The sequence below is a fragment of the Hemicordylus capensis genome, chromosome 4, assembly GCF_027244095.1.
Source record: "Hemicordylus capensis ecotype Gifberg chromosome 4, rHemCap1.1.pri, whole genome shotgun sequence".
Classification (NCBI taxonomy): domain Eukaryota; kingdom Metazoa; phylum Chordata; class Lepidosauria; order Squamata; family Cordylidae; genus Hemicordylus; species Hemicordylus capensis.
The window spans coordinates 269,016,904-269,036,412 of NC_069660.1; the positions used below are offsets into that span (position 1 = coordinate 269,016,904).

The 19,509-nt window shown below is 39.9% G+C and overlaps 1 protein-coding gene across 28 annotated transcripts in view; it reads right to left on the reverse strand.

Annotated features, from left to right (window-relative positions):
• Positions 1-19,509, reverse strand: part of EYA1 (EYA transcriptional coactivator and phosphatase 1) — a 165,387-nt gene that overhangs the window by 15,697 nt on the left and 130,181 nt on the right. For all 28 annotated transcript variants that reach the window (XR_008306465.1, XM_053247582.1, XM_053247578.1 and 25 more), the window contains 5 exons: positions 6,341-6,399; positions 5,971-6,131; positions 5,689-5,803; positions 3,788-3,909; positions 889-989 (listed from right to left, as the gene is read on the reverse strand). Coding sequence is in view for 27 of the 28 variants with exons in the window: in XM_053247582.1 (XP_053103557.1) it covers positions 889-989; positions 3,788-3,909; positions 5,689-5,803; positions 5,971-6,131; positions 6,341-6,399 (558 nt within the window). In the remaining variant the exon portion in view is untranslated. The remainder of the gene's footprint in view (positions 1-888; positions 990-3,787; positions 3,910-5,688; positions 5,804-5,970; positions 6,132-6,340; positions 6,400-19,509) is intronic.

Below are 19,509 nucleotides of genomic sequence, written 5' to 3' on the forward strand. Positions count from 1 at the left end.
GGATGTGTATTCATTTTCAGAATGAACGGAAACTGAATTGAATGAGGCTTTTCCAGTCTGGATTCTATATGTTCTGAAGCAAACTCTCCTAAGTCATCTAAGAGAGACCATATTACTCCTGTATTGAAGGAGTTACACTGGCTGCCAATATGTTTCTGGGCAAAATACAAGGTGTTAGTTATAACCTATAAAGCCCCAAACAGCTTGGGCCCTGGGTATTTTAAGAGAACGTCTTCTTTGTTATTAACCCCACCACCCATTGAGATCATCAGGAGAGGTCCATCTGCATTTGCCACCGGCTTGTCTGGTGGCTGCTCAGGGACGGGCCTTCTCCGTTGCTGCTCCGAGACTTTGGAATGCGCCCCTTAGTGAAATAAGAGCCTCCACATCTCTGCAAATTTTTAAAAAGTCTTTAAAGATGCATCTGTTCACCCAGGCTTTTAAATGATACTGTTTTGATTGTTTTTAATGTTGTTTTAGAATATTGTTTAAAAAAATTTAAATTGTTGTGTTTTAAATTTCTTGTTTTTGTTTTTAAACTAATGTTTTACTGTTGTTTTTATCTTCTTGTAAACCGCCCAGAGATGTAAGTTTTGGGCAGTATAAAAATATGTAAAACAAAAAACAAAAAACAAAAAAACCATGTTGTGCAAAATATATATATTAATGGAGTTTGTTTTCAGAATTCCATTCACTGTCCATTAGCTTTGTAAGTTTTGTTAAAATTAAGACAATTTTACTTTTACTTGGTTTTCACCAACGCTAGTTTTTACAGTGCAAACTGCAATGCACAGCTCCTGGTGGTGCCACCCTGAATACCCAGACATGCAATGTGTCCCAAGGCAGTGTGGATAAAAAAATGGTTGCCTCAGTGAAAAAAGTATTTACCTTCTTTGCTCCTTGTTCTTCTTCCACACCATCTCCTATAACAACATATACTACTTTTCTTCCAAATCTTTGAATGATGCGCTCAAAACAGCTTTCTTTTCCTAGGAAAAAAGCATAGAGATTGTGCAATTGAAATAAACAACCAATCTAGAATTGTAACAAAACAAGGCAACAAGCAACATAGCTACAATCCATTCCATTGTATCAAGGGCCTATGTCTGCACTAGCTCATTTGCATGAGAGGTATCAATGAAAATAGTACAACGATCTGGAGCAGACCACACCTTGTTTTCTCTTCTTGATTAGTTTTCTGGTGAAGTCTTAGAGATAATACTTTTTGGTGGTGTCACTGGAACTCGAGGAGGCAATTAAATCTCTCAGGAGTTTATACTATCCTTTAGACAAGATGAAGGCAGATCGAAATTTTGACTGCAAGAAACATTTACTTTGAAAAAAAGTGTCCACTAGTCATGCCCTATCAACCATAGTGAGGGAATTACTGCTTCCTTGTCCTCTTCTGCCCACTGGCCCACAACGTGCATATGGTGAGGTGGCAAGCATGCAGTTGTGCAACTGTGCTCTTGCACAGCTACACCTACACAAACCACATTTCCACAAGAATAGTCCCATTGTGATTACTCTTGTGTAAATGCGGTTTGCACGATCGTGGTTGCATGAGAGTGCAGATGTGCATGCATGTTGCACTGTGTAGTATGTGAGCCACTTGCTCTACCTGCCTCCTGGGTTGTGGGCGCTTGCCTCCTAGGCTCTCCCAATAGGAGAATTCCATCACCATAACATTCTGCCTTCATTGTTCTCAGTGCAACAGAAAATTAGCACATCAAGAAGAAAGATGCTAACTCTGCAGGCCCTGCCTGCAGTGCAGGGGATATATTCATCTGCCTTCTAGCTGCCCATTTCTCCTCTCTGATGCCTCAATTGTTCAATTCCGTCATTTAATAAAGTTGGCCAGACAGATTGATTGATTGACTGATTAAGTGCCGGTCAAGTTGGTGTCAATTCTTAGCGACCACATAGATAGATTCTCTCCAGGATGATCTGTCTTCAACTTGGCATTTAAGGTCTCTCAGTGGTGCATTCATTGCTGTCGTAATCGAGTCCATCCACCTTACTGCTGGTCGCCCTCTTCTTCTCTTTCCTTCAGCTTTCCCCAGCATTATGGACTTCTCAGGGAGCTGGATCTTCACATAATGTGTCGGAAGTATAATAGTTTGAGCCTGGTCATTTGTGCTTTGAGTGAAAAATCTGGATTGATTTGTTCTATGATCCATTTGGTTTTTTTCCTGGCTGTCCATGGTATCCTCAAAAGTCTTCTCCAGCACCAAAGTTCAAAAGCGTCAATGCTTTCTTGATATTGCTTCTTCAAAGTCCAGCTTTCGCATCCATAGAGTGTCATGGGAAAAGCCATTGCCCGAACGATTCTAATCTTTGTCATCATGGCATCTAAATATCCTTTCCAAGGCCTTCATTGCAACCCTACCAAGTGCTAGTCTGCGGTGTATTTCTTGACTGCTGGATCCTTTGGTCGATCCTAAAAGGCAGAAGCTATCCACCACTTCAGTTTCTTCATTGTCAGTTCTGAGACTGGTTGCTGTACCCATTGTCATTAGTTTAGTCTTCTTTATATTTAGTCGTAGTCCCATTTTTTCACTGTGCTCCTTGACTTTCATTACTAGAGCTTGCAGACCATCCACTTTCTCAGCTATCAGAGTGGTGTCATCAGCGCAGGTTATTGATGTTTCTTCCTCCAACTTTAAAATTGCACTCATCTTCTTCCAATCCAGCTTCTCTCAGTATTTGTTGAATAAAGAGGGAGAAAGTATACAGCCTTGTCTTATTCCTTTGCTGAGCTGGAACTAGTCTGTTTCACCATATTCCATCTGGACTGTGGCTTCCTGGCCTGTGTATAAGTTTCTCATGAGAACAATGAGATGTTCTGGGATGACCATTTTCCTAAGGATATTCTACAACTTGACTCAATTGAAGGCCCATTTATCCATATGCACTTAGGAACATAGGAACCTGCCATATACTGAGTCAGACCATAGGTCCATCTAGCTCAGTATTGTCTGGCAGACTGGCAGTGGCTTCTCCAAAGTTGCAGAAAGGGATCTCTCTCAGCCTTATCTTGGAGATGCCAGGGAGGGAACTTGGAACCTTCTGCTCTTTCTAGAGCGGCTCCATCCCCTAAGGAGAATACTTTACAGTGCTCAAACATCAAGTCTCCCATTCATATGCAACCAGGGCAGGTCCTGCTTAGCTAAGGGGACAAGTCATGCTTGCTACCACAAGACCGGTCCTCCTCTCCTTAGACCACTTGTCTGGCATCTTCATTGTTCTCGGTACAATAGAAAATGAGCACACCATGAAGAAAGGAGTTAGCTCCACAGTCCCTGCCTGCAGTGCTGGAAGCTCTTAATACAGGAGAGTGTTAAAAATGTCACCCTTCAACAGCAGTCAGTGGTGGTGCAATCAAATTCTATCACTTCAACATTCCACCACTTCACCTTGCTGCATAAGTAGACCAGAGATATGTCAAACACAAAGTTACATGTAAGGTTCTCCTTGTCCATGAAGCCACTGAGTAGAGATACATGGGAAGCACAAGGCACAAAATGAGTGACAAATGCAATCATGGGCCAAATGGAAGTAAATAATCTTCTTAATTAGCTATATAACAATGCTACCTATATTAAAGTTTTATTCAAGCTCTGTAGACAGAGGAATTCCTATAAGCTGCACGTGTTTTATGTATGTCAATACAGAATAGTTTAGAATTATATTTGTGCATTCTACAAGGAGATACTTCTATCTCAATCATCATAACATTTCATCAGGCCTCAAGCAATTGACTCTGGTGACTGCAAGAATAGCTCACCTATTTTAGTTGCACTGTAAATATTTTCTATTGGAAATACCACACCTAAGCCATAGAGCAGGACTTTTGCAAGAGCTGGAATAAGCTGAGTAGTTGTCACTAGAATATTCACACAATTTGTCCTAGAAGAAAGTAAAAGTATCTTTGATTAAATCAAACCAATTTTGTCATTTTTGCAAGACTATTATTATCACCCCTCTTTTAAAATCAGAAAGCATAAAATTAGGAGGCAGACTGGACTGTAGATTGAAAATGTTCATAGGGTGGGGAATGGCGTTTGTACATAGTCCAGTAGTATAACTTATTGCTGCTGTTGTGTTGATATGGCAAGCCAAACCTAGGACATCGTGCTCTTATATTGGTAAGAATCAGCATCACAAGGTGGTGTAACAAAAAAGTAGAATTTGAGGGGAAATGGTGGGTTGTGAAATTATAGGTATACAAAAGAAGAGGTGCAATTTTTTCACCTGCTTGATTGGGGTACATAGCAATTTCCACCAGATGAGTTGCCAAATGGTAAACTCTACCTGCAACTTTCTTCCACTCCTATCTACCTGCCTCCTTTCTTATTTATTGCTGCCACTCATGCTGTGCTATCCCTCCCCAGCCACAAATACCCCTAAACCAACTTTCCCAATCATGAAAACAGTGGTGCAGCACTATGGATGTACAGGGCCGCATCATGCACAACAGAGGCAAGTAAGGTGCTGCCAGCCACTGGTTCCTGGCAGTATGTGCTCCCAGCCCAAACCACAAGTTTGGTGCATTTTGTGATGTGTGAATCCACCAATGTCTAGCTGCCGAGTAGCACTTTCCTTTGCCACTCAACATCTGTAACCAAGATTTGAAATTGGGCCATGGATGTGGTAGACCATCTGCTTTGCTTGCAGAATGGCTCAGGTTCAATCTTGGGCATCCCCAGGTAGGGCTGTAAAGACTCCTGCCTGAAACCTTGAAGAGCTGCTGCCAATCAGTGTAGACAATACTGAGCTAGATGGACCAATGGTCTGACAGTATAAGACACATTCCCATGTTCCTTACTTGCCACCATGTCATGTGAAACCATGCTCAGTCTTAGGCCTTTAACCCTAAAGAGCTGCACACTACTTCTTTGACTTGAAACAATAGTATGTCATGGCTAAGAGTGCATGGAAGCATCTGAATAGAAGGTTCAGTACAGGATGCATGGTGAGCAGAGGGGGAAGGAAGGAAGGAAGGAAGGAAAGAAGGGATGTTAAACCACTTCAAATTTATTTGCAACATTGCACTAAAACCACTTTCAGAAGATACATATATTGATCTTTATATTTCCCATGTATGCAAAATAATAACATTGTTGGACCACATTGCATATGTTCAGTATTCACAGTTTTGCATTCAGTATTGCCTCCTCCACCAGTTTCTAGAATGGAAAAAGCTAAGCATCCCAGGATCACAGAACATATGCTGTGTTGCTCTAGGGCAAAACGTAACACTAATATGAATCTTTAGGACAATGTTACTATACAAGAATAGAAATCATTTATATTTCTATTGATATGAATGATTTAATATCAATAGAAATCATTCAATACCAGATCATTCATATTTATAGTAGTTGCCACATTTCAGAGACCTATAATAATTTGAATTAAAACAATAATTTGTAACAGTACAGGATGCATTTACCACAAGCAGACATTTTAAAGGTAGTGGTGGTGGGGGGTGGGGGAGAAAGCATATCAGACAAAATACTCCACCCCACATATTGCCTGACATGATAAGGAAAATTACTCAGAGTAATCCCATTGAAATTAAAATAATTTAGTTTGAATGGAGCTACTTTGCCTCATCATGTCAACCAGTGTTATTTGTAGAAATGTGCAAATTTGCCCTTGCTGCTCTAGCTTGAATCCACTTACCTAGAATGAATTAGCGTGAGTGCTTTCAGTGCAAGTGTTAACCAAGAATCTGTAAGGGCTTCAATTTCTGCTCTGAGCTGCAACCAAGCTTCTCTCTTTGCTGGACCAAGAAGACCTGTGGCAGAACAAGAGCAATCACCATAGTGTTTGCATTTCAGCTAAGATCACTGACCACATCTTACAGTTCTATTGCGTGGGCAGCTTTAAGTAGCTGAGTAAACAAAGTCATGTTGAAAGCAGTGAGACTATGATTGTACAGGAGGTGGTATGACAGGGACTTGCCTCCAACATTATTTTTGTAGGTGTTGTAGATTTCTTTTACTCGTCTGTAGCGGAAAGCCAGTTTCCTCATCCAGTCCACTCCTCCACGCACACCCGTTGCTAGGCATAAGTTAGCACTAGTAGCTGCTGCAGGAAAGCCATCTGTTCCGAAGTTATAGGTGCTGATTTAGATGCAAGGAATTAAAAATATATATGTATATAATCAACAGACTATACCAGACCAAGTGAAACTGATTATTACAGTGGTAGTTTAGCTGAGGTGCAAAGAGAACTAACTAAAGGAAGAAATTTCCTAGAATTCTTTTTTTTTTTTTTTAAATCAGCATCTCATATTTCAAGGGGTGGTGGTGTCTCAGTCAGTTTAGCTTACCTTAAGTCTTGGCCATTGTCATCAGATGAAACATCATCAATATGAACTTGGTCACACTCCTATGATGAAAGAAGTTTGCTATTATGGTTACTTGCATTTGATAAGTGTAATTCAACAAGCAATTGTGTCATCAGGGGATTTAAAAAATAATGTAGATATATTCCATTTTTAACTTTGTTGTAACATAGATAGTACACTGTTAGATATTACTGATACATGGATATGGGACAAAAACATGCTAAACATTTGCCTATTTAGGAGAGCAAGCAGCTAAAAACAATTATATGTGTTCCATATACATTCTTGTACCCTTTCAGGTACCTTCAGACTTCAAACTACTCAAAGCTGTTTCAGGGAGTGCATATGCATAACTAAAACCAGACATTTTGGTAAATGTAACATATTAGAAAAATTAAACCTGATGCTAACCACCAATGAAATTATGACCTCTGATTGCTGTTGAACCACACACTAACACAGCCTGAGGCCAATGTTTCAGAGTGGTGCAGACAAAAAAATAATAATAATCTGTTACTTGTTTTCCATTCACTTGAGAGCTGTAAGCCTCCCTCCACCCTTTCCCCTCCCATCTCCTCTTATAGCATGAACAGCCAGAGTGCAGGCACATGTTTAAATCCTATGAAACACTATTTCTTTCTTCCTTCCATGACACCACTGCACATAATTTAAGCTCCACACATTTACTGAAAACTGCCCAATGAGTGCATGCCATTTTGTCATGTTGTGTGTAGAACATCAATTACTATTAGCATCTGACATTTGGTGAGCAAATAAATTGCCTTACAGAATGGCAATTTAATTTAAATACACTGTTTTAAAGCACTATATATCTCAGTTATTTGAATAATTCCCTCTTTCCCCACTTAATGTGAAGAGCAATACCAGAAACGATGCATTTTAAAGCACTAAAACACTTGGAACCACATATTTTTGTGTTACTGGTTCTCTCTGAACAAATTTTCCTCTCTCCACGGACTTGTGAGGGAGAGAGAGGGGAGATAGAATGGAAAGAAACTCAAAACAGCTGTTCCCTAACAGAATTAAAATCATGACCCTTAACCCCTGTTCTAAAACATCTATTTTCCAGCCAACCCTCTCCCAGCAAGCAGCAAACTCCAAGGAGGAAAAGACTTTGACCTCATAACCTTCTTCTCCTCTCATGAGGTCAACAACCTCAGATAAGAACAAAGGGAAAAAGTCTATGTGGCCTCACATGATGGCTGTGAGTGCAAATCTTTTGAACACAGATTGCCTTTTGAGATCATAGCGCAGAGTGACTCGACATATCATGGGCACCAAAGTGTTCGGGGTGGGGCAGGAAGAATGAAATATTATTGTTCAGTGCAAGTTTGCTTAAAATGTAGACTGTAGATGGTACAAAGTTACACTCACATAGTCATGAAAATGATACTGAAAGAAGATTACTTGAATGAGACATTTTCCACACGTTATTTCTTAACTCCCTGGATTCTTATTGCTTGAAAATTAAAAATGGATTTTATATCTATCTAAATCTAAAATTGTACATATAAAGAGAACCACAAAAACAAAAATATATTTCCCATGGCAAATTTCTCAAGTCCATGCCATCAACTTTGTGCTAAGCCAAAGTTTTATTTAAAGCGAACAAACATTTGCAGATGCAATAAAATCCATGTGTATGTAACCATTCAAATGGGAACAAATTAGCTCAAGTAGAATTGTCTGCCTTAGCTTGTGTTTGTACAATCACACGTTAGTGCCTCTTTGGCTAGTCAACATTTTTATAACCATGTGTGAAGTCATTTTCAATGGCAGATATTCAAAGCAAAACAGCAGTGAATCTGGCAAAGAATTAATTCAATATTACCAATTTTTTACTTTGGGAAAACTAAAGATAATGTGGTGGGGTGGGGGAGGAGATAGGAGAAAAATCTTCAAGACAAGGACAGAGCCACAGTCATCCATATCACAATCATCAAATATTTTGTGAAAAGGAACAAAAGAAGTTGTCTTATACTGAATCAGGCCATTGGTCTAACTAGGACAATATGACTGGCACAGGGATTCAAAAGTTTCAGACAGGAGAATTTTCCAGCCTCTACCTGTATATGTTGTGGAATAAGTGAGGTCTTATTATGGGTGCTTCCAGTGAGCTCCCCAAACATCACACCCCAAATGCTTCTCAGTATACCCATGTGGGAGCCAGAAGGTACTTGAATTTTTTCTCCTCTGAATTGTCACAGGTAGCTAAGGGGGATTAGTGTGTCACTGTTGGCGAGAGGGAAATACCAAAAGACTAGGGTAACCCACAGATGTGTCAGTTTCACAAAGTGTATATGTAAACACCTAGATAGGCAGAGCTCATGGAACTTATGTTGAGGAGTGGGTGGGGGGAGAAAAGAATTCAAAAAATTCTTTTTTGAATAAAAAGAGTGGGAAATTTCTCAGCTTGAACAATATTCCCCCAGGGCAGTCAACCCCTTCTGCTCCTGATGGGGAGAGTTGCCTAAAACTTTCACCATGTTCACACATAGGTTCAGGTTACACATACACATCAGGGAGATACTGCAAAGCTTTTATATTATAATTTGTTATTTTATTATTAATATACACTGAAGACTGGAATGCAGTTAGAATTCTTATCTCAGGTAGGATCATAATCAAATGCAATGTTTCCACAATCAATCCACTTTCAAACATGGGGAGTGGATATTGAGAGGCTTGGCAATGGCTTGCTTGCCTAAGCAGCCCATGGAGTTGGTGGCTGACATACAGAGCAAGGATGCACAGTGCAGTTAAAGAACAGCCTCATGGAACTTCCCAACTAACTGCACTGGTGTAGTGAGGAAATGGCAATTTTTAACACTCTCCCCTTTCCCAGGAACCCCTTGCTACCTGAAAATATATGCTTGAGAGTTGCCCAGCCCTTGGGGACATATTTTCAGATAGCCCAGAGGACTTCCTGGGAAAGGGAAGGGTGTCAAAAACTTGTGCTTTCCCATTACACCAGTGTAGTTAGATGGGAAGTTCTGTTCAGTTGCTCTCTTGCTGTACCAGTGTATCCATGATCTCTATGTCAGCCATTAGGACTTGAACACAGGTCTTCAAGATCCTGTTCCAATACTGTGAACTCTTTATCACTACAAGGCCTCACACAGAGGTGAATTAATTCACTGAAGTATGACTAAGGACAATTTTTTCTGGCAATAAAAAGGAGCCAAATATTTTCCCCCTTTTGAAAGAGATAAATTTTTATGTGAGATTTTGAATAAGTTATGCTGGTCTATGACTGTAATAAAGATGATTGATTGATTGATTGAATAAGAAAAAGACAACCGAGATGGATCAGAAGAGTACTATTTGGGGTAAGAGAAGAGTTTAGATGGCAAAATTTGATGGGAAGCAATAGTGGAGGAAACAAATGGGAGGGGGGAATGATTTAGGAAAGGGAATGCAAGAGAAGGGAAAGAGGTACAAAAATTAACTCAGAAGGAAGAGGAAAAAGTGGGAATCAGATGAAGCCACAAAAGAAAAAGCTAAACAAGAACCAAAAAGCAGGATTTATTTAAACAGGCACTGCAAAGACTTTTCTGGTAAATTCTCGGTGTTGGAAAAGAAAATAATCTTTTTTAAAATACTGGGAGAGGGGTAAAGAATAAATCATTAAACAGCAAATTCAAGTGACAGAATCCAATTATTCCCCTAATTGTTAATGAATCCATTGTGTCTATTCTTTAAACATCCTGTGTTTGTTTTTGCCTTTTGGGGATTTTTGCTCCTAAACAGGAGAAGGTATTTGAAGCATTGTTCAGTATCTTGCTTAGGTGTAATTAAGTGTCAACAGGTTTACAAGATTTAACTTTTGAAAACCTTAATTTGCTGAACTGGGACAATTGGGATTTGAATCAAATGAACTTCAGTGGAGAGATTGACAGGTAACCAATCTCTTCTCTTCATCAGTACACTTTTGAAAAGCTCTGATTTGTTGACAACTTCAAAAGCTCTCAGAATCTCCTAAACACTCTTTTAAAAAAGTATTAATAAAGAACAGAATTGGAAAACATACATTAGATATCCTACACATTTGCATAACTATATGTGAATAACATCTGTGCTTATCATAATTATGAAAGGTTATATTTTAATAATGTAAATTAAATATATCAGATTTTTCTATTTAGACTTAGGAAATAATCAAAATATAAATATTTATATTTCTAAGAAAATTTTGAAAGTTTTCCAGGAAACCTAGCAATTATCCTTAATTTGCATTGTATAGCTTGCATGCTTTAAAATTCATGCGTTTAGTTTAAAAGCAAAATATTCAAAATAAAAGTTTAAAATAAAATTTTAATAAAGCAAAAAAAGTTTAATAAAGCAAAAAGTAAAATAAAGCAAAATAAAAGTTTAAAAGCAAAGTAGTAAAAAGGCAAAACAGGAATGTACAATCATTTTAGAGATTCCTACTTACAAAGTTATGCATAACCTATCTGATGTTAAGTAGAATAGTTAATGAGATGTTTCCCACAAATTATTTTGCATTTTAGGCAAAATAATTTAAAGCAAAACATTAAAAAGGCAAAACAGGAATGGATTTTTGTGGTAATAGTCCAATGGATGGACTGTTGTTGATGATACCTGTATCTGATTAATTTGAAGATGATGTCTTACATCGAAATATTTGCTATTTTGCTACATCTGTGGTTTAGTTTTTAAGTTTTAAACTTTTGAATCTTTTTACCCTTTTAAACTTTTAACTCTCAATTGTGCATTAAAGAAGGTCATTGAAAATAGCTTTGATTAATTTGCATATTGCTATAGTTTTTTAAAGATTAATTTCTACATATTTTGCCTTAAGCATTTTAGTTGGAAAGTTGACATAAATTTTGCAAATGAATATGTAATAAATAGTCCTCACTTGTTTTGCATACTTGCAGGATTTCCACTAGGACCAGACTAGGATTATATATGATTGAATCATTAAATAGGGGAGTGCCCACAGTACATGCAAAATAACTTCCCTTAATCACAGATTGAGCATAAAGCCCTGTAGCATTAGCAAACCAGTTCTTCACTTGTTTAAGAAATTCAAACAAGCAATTGAATCACACTCAGCTGGTAGAACTGAGAGAAAGAAAAAGATAGGAGAAGAAAATCAAATGTGTATCTAGTCATTCCTTCCTTAAAGCAGAATGCTCTCTATTAAAAATTGAACCATATAATCCAGAATGATTTTCAAATTATTGCATTATGCAGGGGAAAAAAGCTCTGAACATAAGAACAGCCCTGCTGGATCAGGCCCAAGGCCCAACTAGTCCAGCATCCTCAGTGGCCCACGAGATGCTGCTGGAAGCCTACAGGCAGGAGTTGAGGGCATGCTCTCTCTCCTGCTGTTACTCCCCTGCAACTGGTACTCAGAGGCATCCTGCTTTTGAGGCTGGAGGTGACCTATAGCCCTCCAACTAGTAGCCGTTGATAGACCTCTCCTTCATGAAGTTATCCAAGCCCCTCTTAAAGCCATCCAGGTTGTTGGCTGTCACCACATCTTGTGGCAGAGAATTTCACAAGCTGATTATGCGTTGTGTGGAAAAATACTTCCGTTTGTTTGTCCTAAATTTCCTGGCAATCAATTTCATCGATGACCCCTGGTTCTAGGGTTATGTGAAAGATGCATCACTGGCTACTGAGTGTTCTATAAGAGAAGCTGGACAGAATCAAAGCAGTGGCCCACTGAACAGGTCTCGTGACCTACTGTAGAGCCAGGATGGAAAATAAATGACACAATAGCTTGTTATCATTCATCTTTTTAAATGCTATTGTTAACAGGTAGGCATGGGGGATGATGCTGGTGGCAGCAGCCTTTCTTGGTAAAAGAGGAAGCTGGCAGTATCAGCTAAAGTTTTCTTGACCAATGGAGGGGGTGGGGAGACAAGCCAGTACTGCCTGCCTTGTGCTCTGCAGCAGTGGCGGATGCTGCTACAGATGAGTGTACCATGTACACACTTGCTCATCCGCATTCCTCCAACTGGCTACAGAGAGGTTGAGAGGGACCTGTTTGGAGAGCAATAAACTGACACCCATTTGTGTCAGCCTGGTGAGGAAGTGTTAATGGATCAATTGCACAGATCAGTCAGTTACAGTTTGCAGCTCTTGGTTTTAACCACTTAAAACAAATACCAGTGTCTGGACAAATATTTGCTTTCCGGCATATACCAAATACAAAACAGCAAACAGCAAACAGAAAATTAGTAGTTGAAGAAAACTCCATAGGTAAACATTAATCCAAGGCAGATGTTTTTCTGCTGTTGCATTATTTGCTTTTTGGCGGGGGTTTGTGTGTCATTTTTTTAAGGTGTACAACTGTTGTGAGAATATAAAATATTTTTTATTATTCAACATACTTTAGGAATATCCAAGGAACAAAGCTGTAATGAGGGCTCTTCTCAACTTTGCCAAAAGCATATGTCAGCTGCAATGATGTAATGGCTACATTTCTATGCTTCAAAAATTTAAAAAGTAAAACCAAGGCATTCTGAAGCCTGAATGAATAGTGCATATAAAGGCTTTGGACAAGTTTCCACATAATGAAAAGGGACAATATGAATAACATTATAAATATATCCTCTGAGAATGCTAAAGCACTACAGGCTACAGCTCCAAACCTGCTGATTATAGCAAAAATGTACTTCCATGTTTGCTTAATCTTCCTAATTTACCGTGAGAAAACTAACACCGTGCTGTCAACTAATTGTTTCAGTGATTTGCTTTACAAAGTAAAATGAGCTGAGAAAAAAAAAACCTCCTTCAGAACTAGCTCTTTTCCTTTAGCCTTTACATCAGGGTGTCCTTTGAGACTTGCTGGACGTTGGCCAACTCACAGGAAATGATCAGTGGATTCTCTGTTCCCCTCATATCTGTCATTATGCAATTATCCCCACTGCTTCGTTTTCCCCTACTGAATGAACAGTAGAGAAATTTGGTCCAAGTACGTGTGAGAACAAGATGTTAAAGCTGCAAACCTACATATATATAGGTTTGTAACTAAGGAGATCATATATATAAAAGATATATATAGGATAAGATCTCCTTAGTTACAAAAATAGTATCCAAAAATAGTCCACATGTGCTTTTTTTTTTGGAAAGATAAATACAAGATGCTTGTTCCAGAAACAATATCCAGTCCCTTAGTGCACCTCTTCACATATAGTCATAATCTTTTAGACTTGACCAAGCACAAACATTTAAAAAAGTGTACATCTCATGTGCCCAAACTGAATTCTCCACTTCTATATCCCAACTGAAACAGCTTAAGAATGTGATAAACCAGAATTGCTGGTGATATACATCCCTTCTTATTCTTTTCTTTCCCGTCCTTTCCAATCGGAAAATTGAGATATGCTCATTGGGAGCCTATTTGATTTTGTCCCCCTTTGGCCTGCTTTGGAGTAAAGCACCATCTGGTTGGGACTCAAGCAAACCAGTGTTAAGGCAGTAGGCAGCATGGTCTGTAGGCTTGCATTTAAAAATGACATTTTTGTTCAATTGCTCCTGAGAATAGTATGGATGCTCCTGGGAACAGTGGTCTTTTCTGAGGCTATGATTATTGCCACAGCACAGAGACTACAGTCCCCAAGAGCACCTGTGTCATTCCTAGGACTCCAGGAAAATTAAAGAAGGAAAGTCATTTTAAAATACAAGCTCCAGAAAATGCTGCCTGCTCCCTTGCCACTGGGAGTGAAGATACAGGAAAACAGACTTGTCCTGTACCCCACTTTTAAGCCTGACCTTTAGCCAAGGTTAAGGGTGTGAGTGTGCCCTTAACCCCAGTGCCTGGATCATATGTGTACCAGGGTTGTTTACAACCTGAGTGCATTCAGAGACAGGTACCTAGAGAGCCTATCTCATGGGGGTATCCTCCAATGCACTGTGCTCATAGTGCAGTATGGGATATCCGGAGGTCAAGATGCAATGTCAGCATGGATAGTCTGGGAGTGTGAGTCACACTCATAGCAGCATTCCTTTGAGCATCTGGGGGGAAGGTTAGACTGCTTCGCCAGCCTGCCTGCCCAGTTGTGTGAATGGGCTTGTTGTCTCCTGCCCCCTGTCTGATTCTATAAGTACTTTTAGTGATGGGGAAAGGCACCAAGGGTTTTGCCCAAAGTGAAGTGTGATGCCCCAGTGGGTCCAGATTGAATCAGAGACTCCAAAATGCCCAGGTGGTCTCTGAAGCAAATAGAACCTAGTTCACATAGCCCTATGACAAGCTTGACACTGGGAAACACCTTCCTAAAGTCTGCTGGGTCTTAATAGGGAAGGAGTTACATAGTCTCAGTGCCACCACCAAGAAGGCAACTGAACCTCTAGAGCAGAAGGACTAAGAGCAGGGACTCCCCCATTTTTCTCCATGTTTTGGCACTGGCAGCATGCAATGGGATGGTGAAGTATAAAAATAACCAAAAGGAAAGAATAATTCTTGGGTCAGGGTAGTATCAATGAGTAGGGGGGGAAATCAACATCAAGATGTGCTAGCATAGTTTACTGTCACCAGCAAATTCTGGTTTATTTGAATCAATTTGGAAGACAACATTCCACTTTTAGTTGACACGTGTTTTATATTTAAATATACAGCTCCCACTTAGTGTTCCTACAATATCTGCTAGCAGAAATCAGCACTTCTATCTGCAAAGGTAATCCAAAACATTTGTGTAAAAACAACTTTTTAAAAATTATACTTTGTCTGGATTATAAACCTGCACCAATTGCTTAGACGATCAAAGCTAAAGTGCTTCTGTGAATTGCTCAACCTATCATCACAAAATTCCTGTTAACATACAACATAAATCCATGTGAAAAAGGAGAGACTATGGTTCGCAGGTTTTCAATACTGGCACTCAATTGGCAGAACCTGTCATCCCTGTCTGGCCTGCACTTTGTGACCTGAACATTTTCTCTGCTTTCCCACAATAATTATTCTGTGCAAAGGGTAGAAAAATGGTGCAGATTACCTGTGGGACAGGCACAAGATATAGAGAACAAAGAGAGCTCTTGAAATCCATTTCATTCCATTTGACAATTTGTGGATTAACAGTCAAGGAATTAAAACTGACCTTGAAGAGTTTCAAAATACTTCAATTTAAAATGGATGGAATGGACCTACACAATTTACATTAATATTAAATAAATTACTACAACTATACCTGTTAAGTAATAGTTAAGGCTAAAAACAGCTGAAAATTGGCCAAATATCAATGGTTTTTTGCATGTTTTGAGGGTGAAATACAGGGTAAAATGCCCTAGAGATGCAGAGAGGGGGTGGCATATCAGTCCAGGAGTCCCCAGCAGTCCATAAATCCCCCCCCCCGAGTAAAATAGCCAGAAAACATCATTTTAGGTCTATTTATAATAAAATGCTAAAAATGGCTGCCTAAAAATGGATGGGGGAGAGCTTGCTCGGGGCTCTCTGGAGCCCGTATGTGGGCATAAGAGAGTTTGCTTGGGGCTCTTCCGGAGTCCAAGCCATACACCCCCTGAGGGCTTTGGTGGCCTTTTTCAACCCGGGTTCTTTGAACCCGTTCACACAATGGTGGCTCTGCCCCTGATATAAGCCACTGTTCAGAAGCCTCATTCATAGTTACCTACATCACCTTAGAGAAAGAAAGGCTGGTCTATTCAGTTTGGAAGTCTGGCCAGTAGGGAGTGCTTAATGAAGTTGGTGAGTCAAGACCACCCTGAATCAGACAGACTTCCTGCCTTGTGTATGGCAGAATTCCTCCAACCCCTCATGGGATGAAATCATCCCAAAGTCTTTTGGAGTCTGCATTAACATTAAACAATTATAGTTATCTTGTCTCAATTAAGGAGAATTATATTTTAGGAATTTTGTTGAGATGATTAGACACTATCACCATGATTACTGATATTTCCCACCATAAAGCTTAGATTGGCTGGATTCACACATAACATGTATCTATAATGCGATTGGCTGGGTTCACACATTTTAAAAAACCTATAATTTGCTTGGTTAAACCATCGTTTTGTGTTATGCCTGAACCCAAGCCTGCTCATAAAATGTGACTTAGTTTGAACAAACAAACCAGGATCTAAAACTACGGCTTGCAAATAGTGCTAACTGTTGTTTTGGACTGGCCGCCTTTGGACATCATGCCAAATTGGAGGCAACCATGCCAGAAGTTTGGGTTTGTGGCCATCTGAATTCAGAAACCTTTAGTTCCATCAAAAAAGCGACCTGGTTTTTTGTTTGTTTTTAAACTCCAAAGCTGAATTGGAACCTTTGGTTCCACTTAAGTTTTGCCGCCAAAACCTCAGGTCAGAAAGCGGCACTGTGTGATCCAAGTTGAGTGTAGGAAGCTCCTCCTTCTCCGATTGGCTTCCGTGGCTTTCCTTCATTTGAAGAAGGAAGCCCACACAGCCATTTCCTCTCCCCTTGCAGTCTCCAAGACTGCAGATGGGCATCATTGGACCCGCGGTTTGCCGTTATGTGTGAAGGCCATTATGTCTGAATTCACAAACCATTCACAATTAAAGCCATTGATTCACCTCAAGAAGCTGCTGCACCATGAAAATAAAAGTCAATTTATGATCTTTTGAAGCTTAATGCTGAGCAGATAAAGAAAAGTAGACAAGCTAAATCATAGTTTTCCTGTTGCACAACTGAAAGCTAACAATAGTTAGTACAAACTATATTTTTGTGTTTTGCCTGAATTTAGCCATTGGGTTCTAAGGAAAGGCAGAAAATAGCTAACAATATTTACACATTTATTTTGTTAGAAAGGATTGCATTTTTTGTAAAGCACAACCTTTGACCTTGTGTAGTTTTTACAGTCAGGATTGCTATAAAATTAATTATCACTACAGGCAAGGTTTCATTCAGGGCTTGGAGCAGCTATTCCTTCTGTCCAATTCCTATTCTTTCTGTGCAGCTCACAAGTGTGAGCCATGGATATTTTCTATTAGCTGCAGGTCTAAAAAGCAATTAAGGCAAAATCAGACTACGTTCCTTCTGAATAAGTATAATCCAACCAGAGTATGATGTCACAGTATCTCAGGAGAGCTGGTCTTGTGGTACCTAGCAAGCATGAATTGTCCCCTTTGCAAAGCAGGGTCCACCCTGGTTTGCTTTTGAATGGGAGACTACACGTGAGCACTATAAGATATCCCCCTTAGGGGATGGAGCCACTCTGGGAAGAGCATCTGTATTTATGCACGCATGCATGCAGAACAGGCTTCTCCAACCTGCAGCCCTCCAGATGTTGCTGAACTACAACTCCCAGCATCCCTAGCCACAATTTATTGTGGCTGGGTATGCTGGGAGTTGCAGTTCAGCACTATCTGGAGGGCTGCAGATTGGGGAAGCCTGATGTAGGAGGTTCCAAATGCCCTCCTTGGCATCTCCAAGATAAGGCTGAGAGAGACTCTTGCCTGCAACCTTGGAGAAGCCGCTGCCAGTCTGTGTAGACAATACTGAGGAAAATAGACCAATGGTCTGACTCAGTATATGTCAGCTTCCTATCTTCCTATGTGGTTGCACTTTCTGGTTCGCCATGTAGCAGATTCCCACCTCACTGGCACCCCCCCCCCCCACCAACATGCTCCATTGATAAATCTTCTTTTCTAACTTGTAGCTGGAATCATACAATAGCAATGTTGGCTTCAGGTGTTCTTTCTAAGCTTTACCATCAGAGCGTACACCTGCTTTGCTACAGCTTCTTTGCTAAACTTTGGAGTGTACTCTGTCATAAATACAGTGTGATGTATAACTTACTACATCGATCAAATGTGAGGATATTAAGCAATGGTTCCAGGGGCACTGCTGTTGCAAAACTGGGTTTGCAAATGCTCACATTAACACAAGGTGGTAAAAATATTTAAAGGACAATAGTTTTCTGGGACAAGTCTTTAATTACCACAACTTACAATTTTAAAATTCTAGGGCTCCAAGTATACCTAAAAGAATCTTCCAAATAGCTCTACAAAATACAGGCTACATTCCACATGCTGCAGAACTGGATCTTAGATCATTATCAGGAATTTAGATGCTGATTAGACACATTTTCAACAGAAAATTGTAAACAATGCCTATCTTTTAAGTCTTCTGTATTTTAGAGCAAGATAGTTTATGAAGAAGGTTTATTTCAATTGCATTTTTTTTGGAGAACATATGTAAATGTAATATGTAAATATGTAAATGAACATATGTTTTGGAAGGGCGGTATAGAAATCAAATTAATGAATAACAATAATAATAATAAATTTTCCAAGCAGCTGCCATGTCCCTAAGAAAATATCAGTTAAATCAATTGTAAAAAGTTCATCTTATGGATAATCAAGAATGGGCCGACATCTAGACTAATGCTGTGCTTATGCAGTGAATAAAGTTGTGTTAGTGCAAGAAGGTTGCATCATTGCAAGAAGTCATGGGGATGCTCAAAGTTGCCCTCTTGTGCAAATGCTCCATGTAAAATATATGAGGAAGCAGTATCACATCAGGCAGTGAACCACAGGGTGTGTACCTAGTTGTTTGCTGTAGGGCAACATTAGTTGGGAATGTGAGTTTCTAATTTAGTGCAACTAGGTAGTGCAACATCCTTGTATAAGCGAAGCATTAGTCTGGATGTCAGCCACTGAGCTTAAGTTATTTATCTCACTTTGCTTCAGGTATTTCACACTGTGAATATTCATGGGTCGTGCACAGGACCATCTTCACTGGTGGGGCAGCAGGCTCCTGCCTTTCCCCCTCGCACATGATCCTCATCCCGGCTCTGCCGCTTGCCTTGGATAGGGCAAGCATGAGTGGTGGTGAGGCAAATGGCAGAGCAGGGAGCCCGAGAAAGAAGACTTCCAGCATCCCTCAGTGCACCCTGGTCCCAGAAGTGCGGTGTATCGAGGGATCCTCCCTCAGCCGGGTGCTCTTGCTACCTGGATCTGTGTGTACAACAATCTGCCTGCAGCCTGTGCACACATGACCCCAAACTTGGCGTGACACGCACGCTTGTGCCCTTAAACTCAAGTTAAAGCCTGGGGTATATCTCTGGGCTTGGGGCCAGGGGTGGCTGGTCAGTAAGGGCAGGAGCGGCACTGCCCCCCACCCAAGAAAAACAAAAGAGCTAAAGGATCAGACTCACCAGCAGCCAGGGAAACCTTCAGAG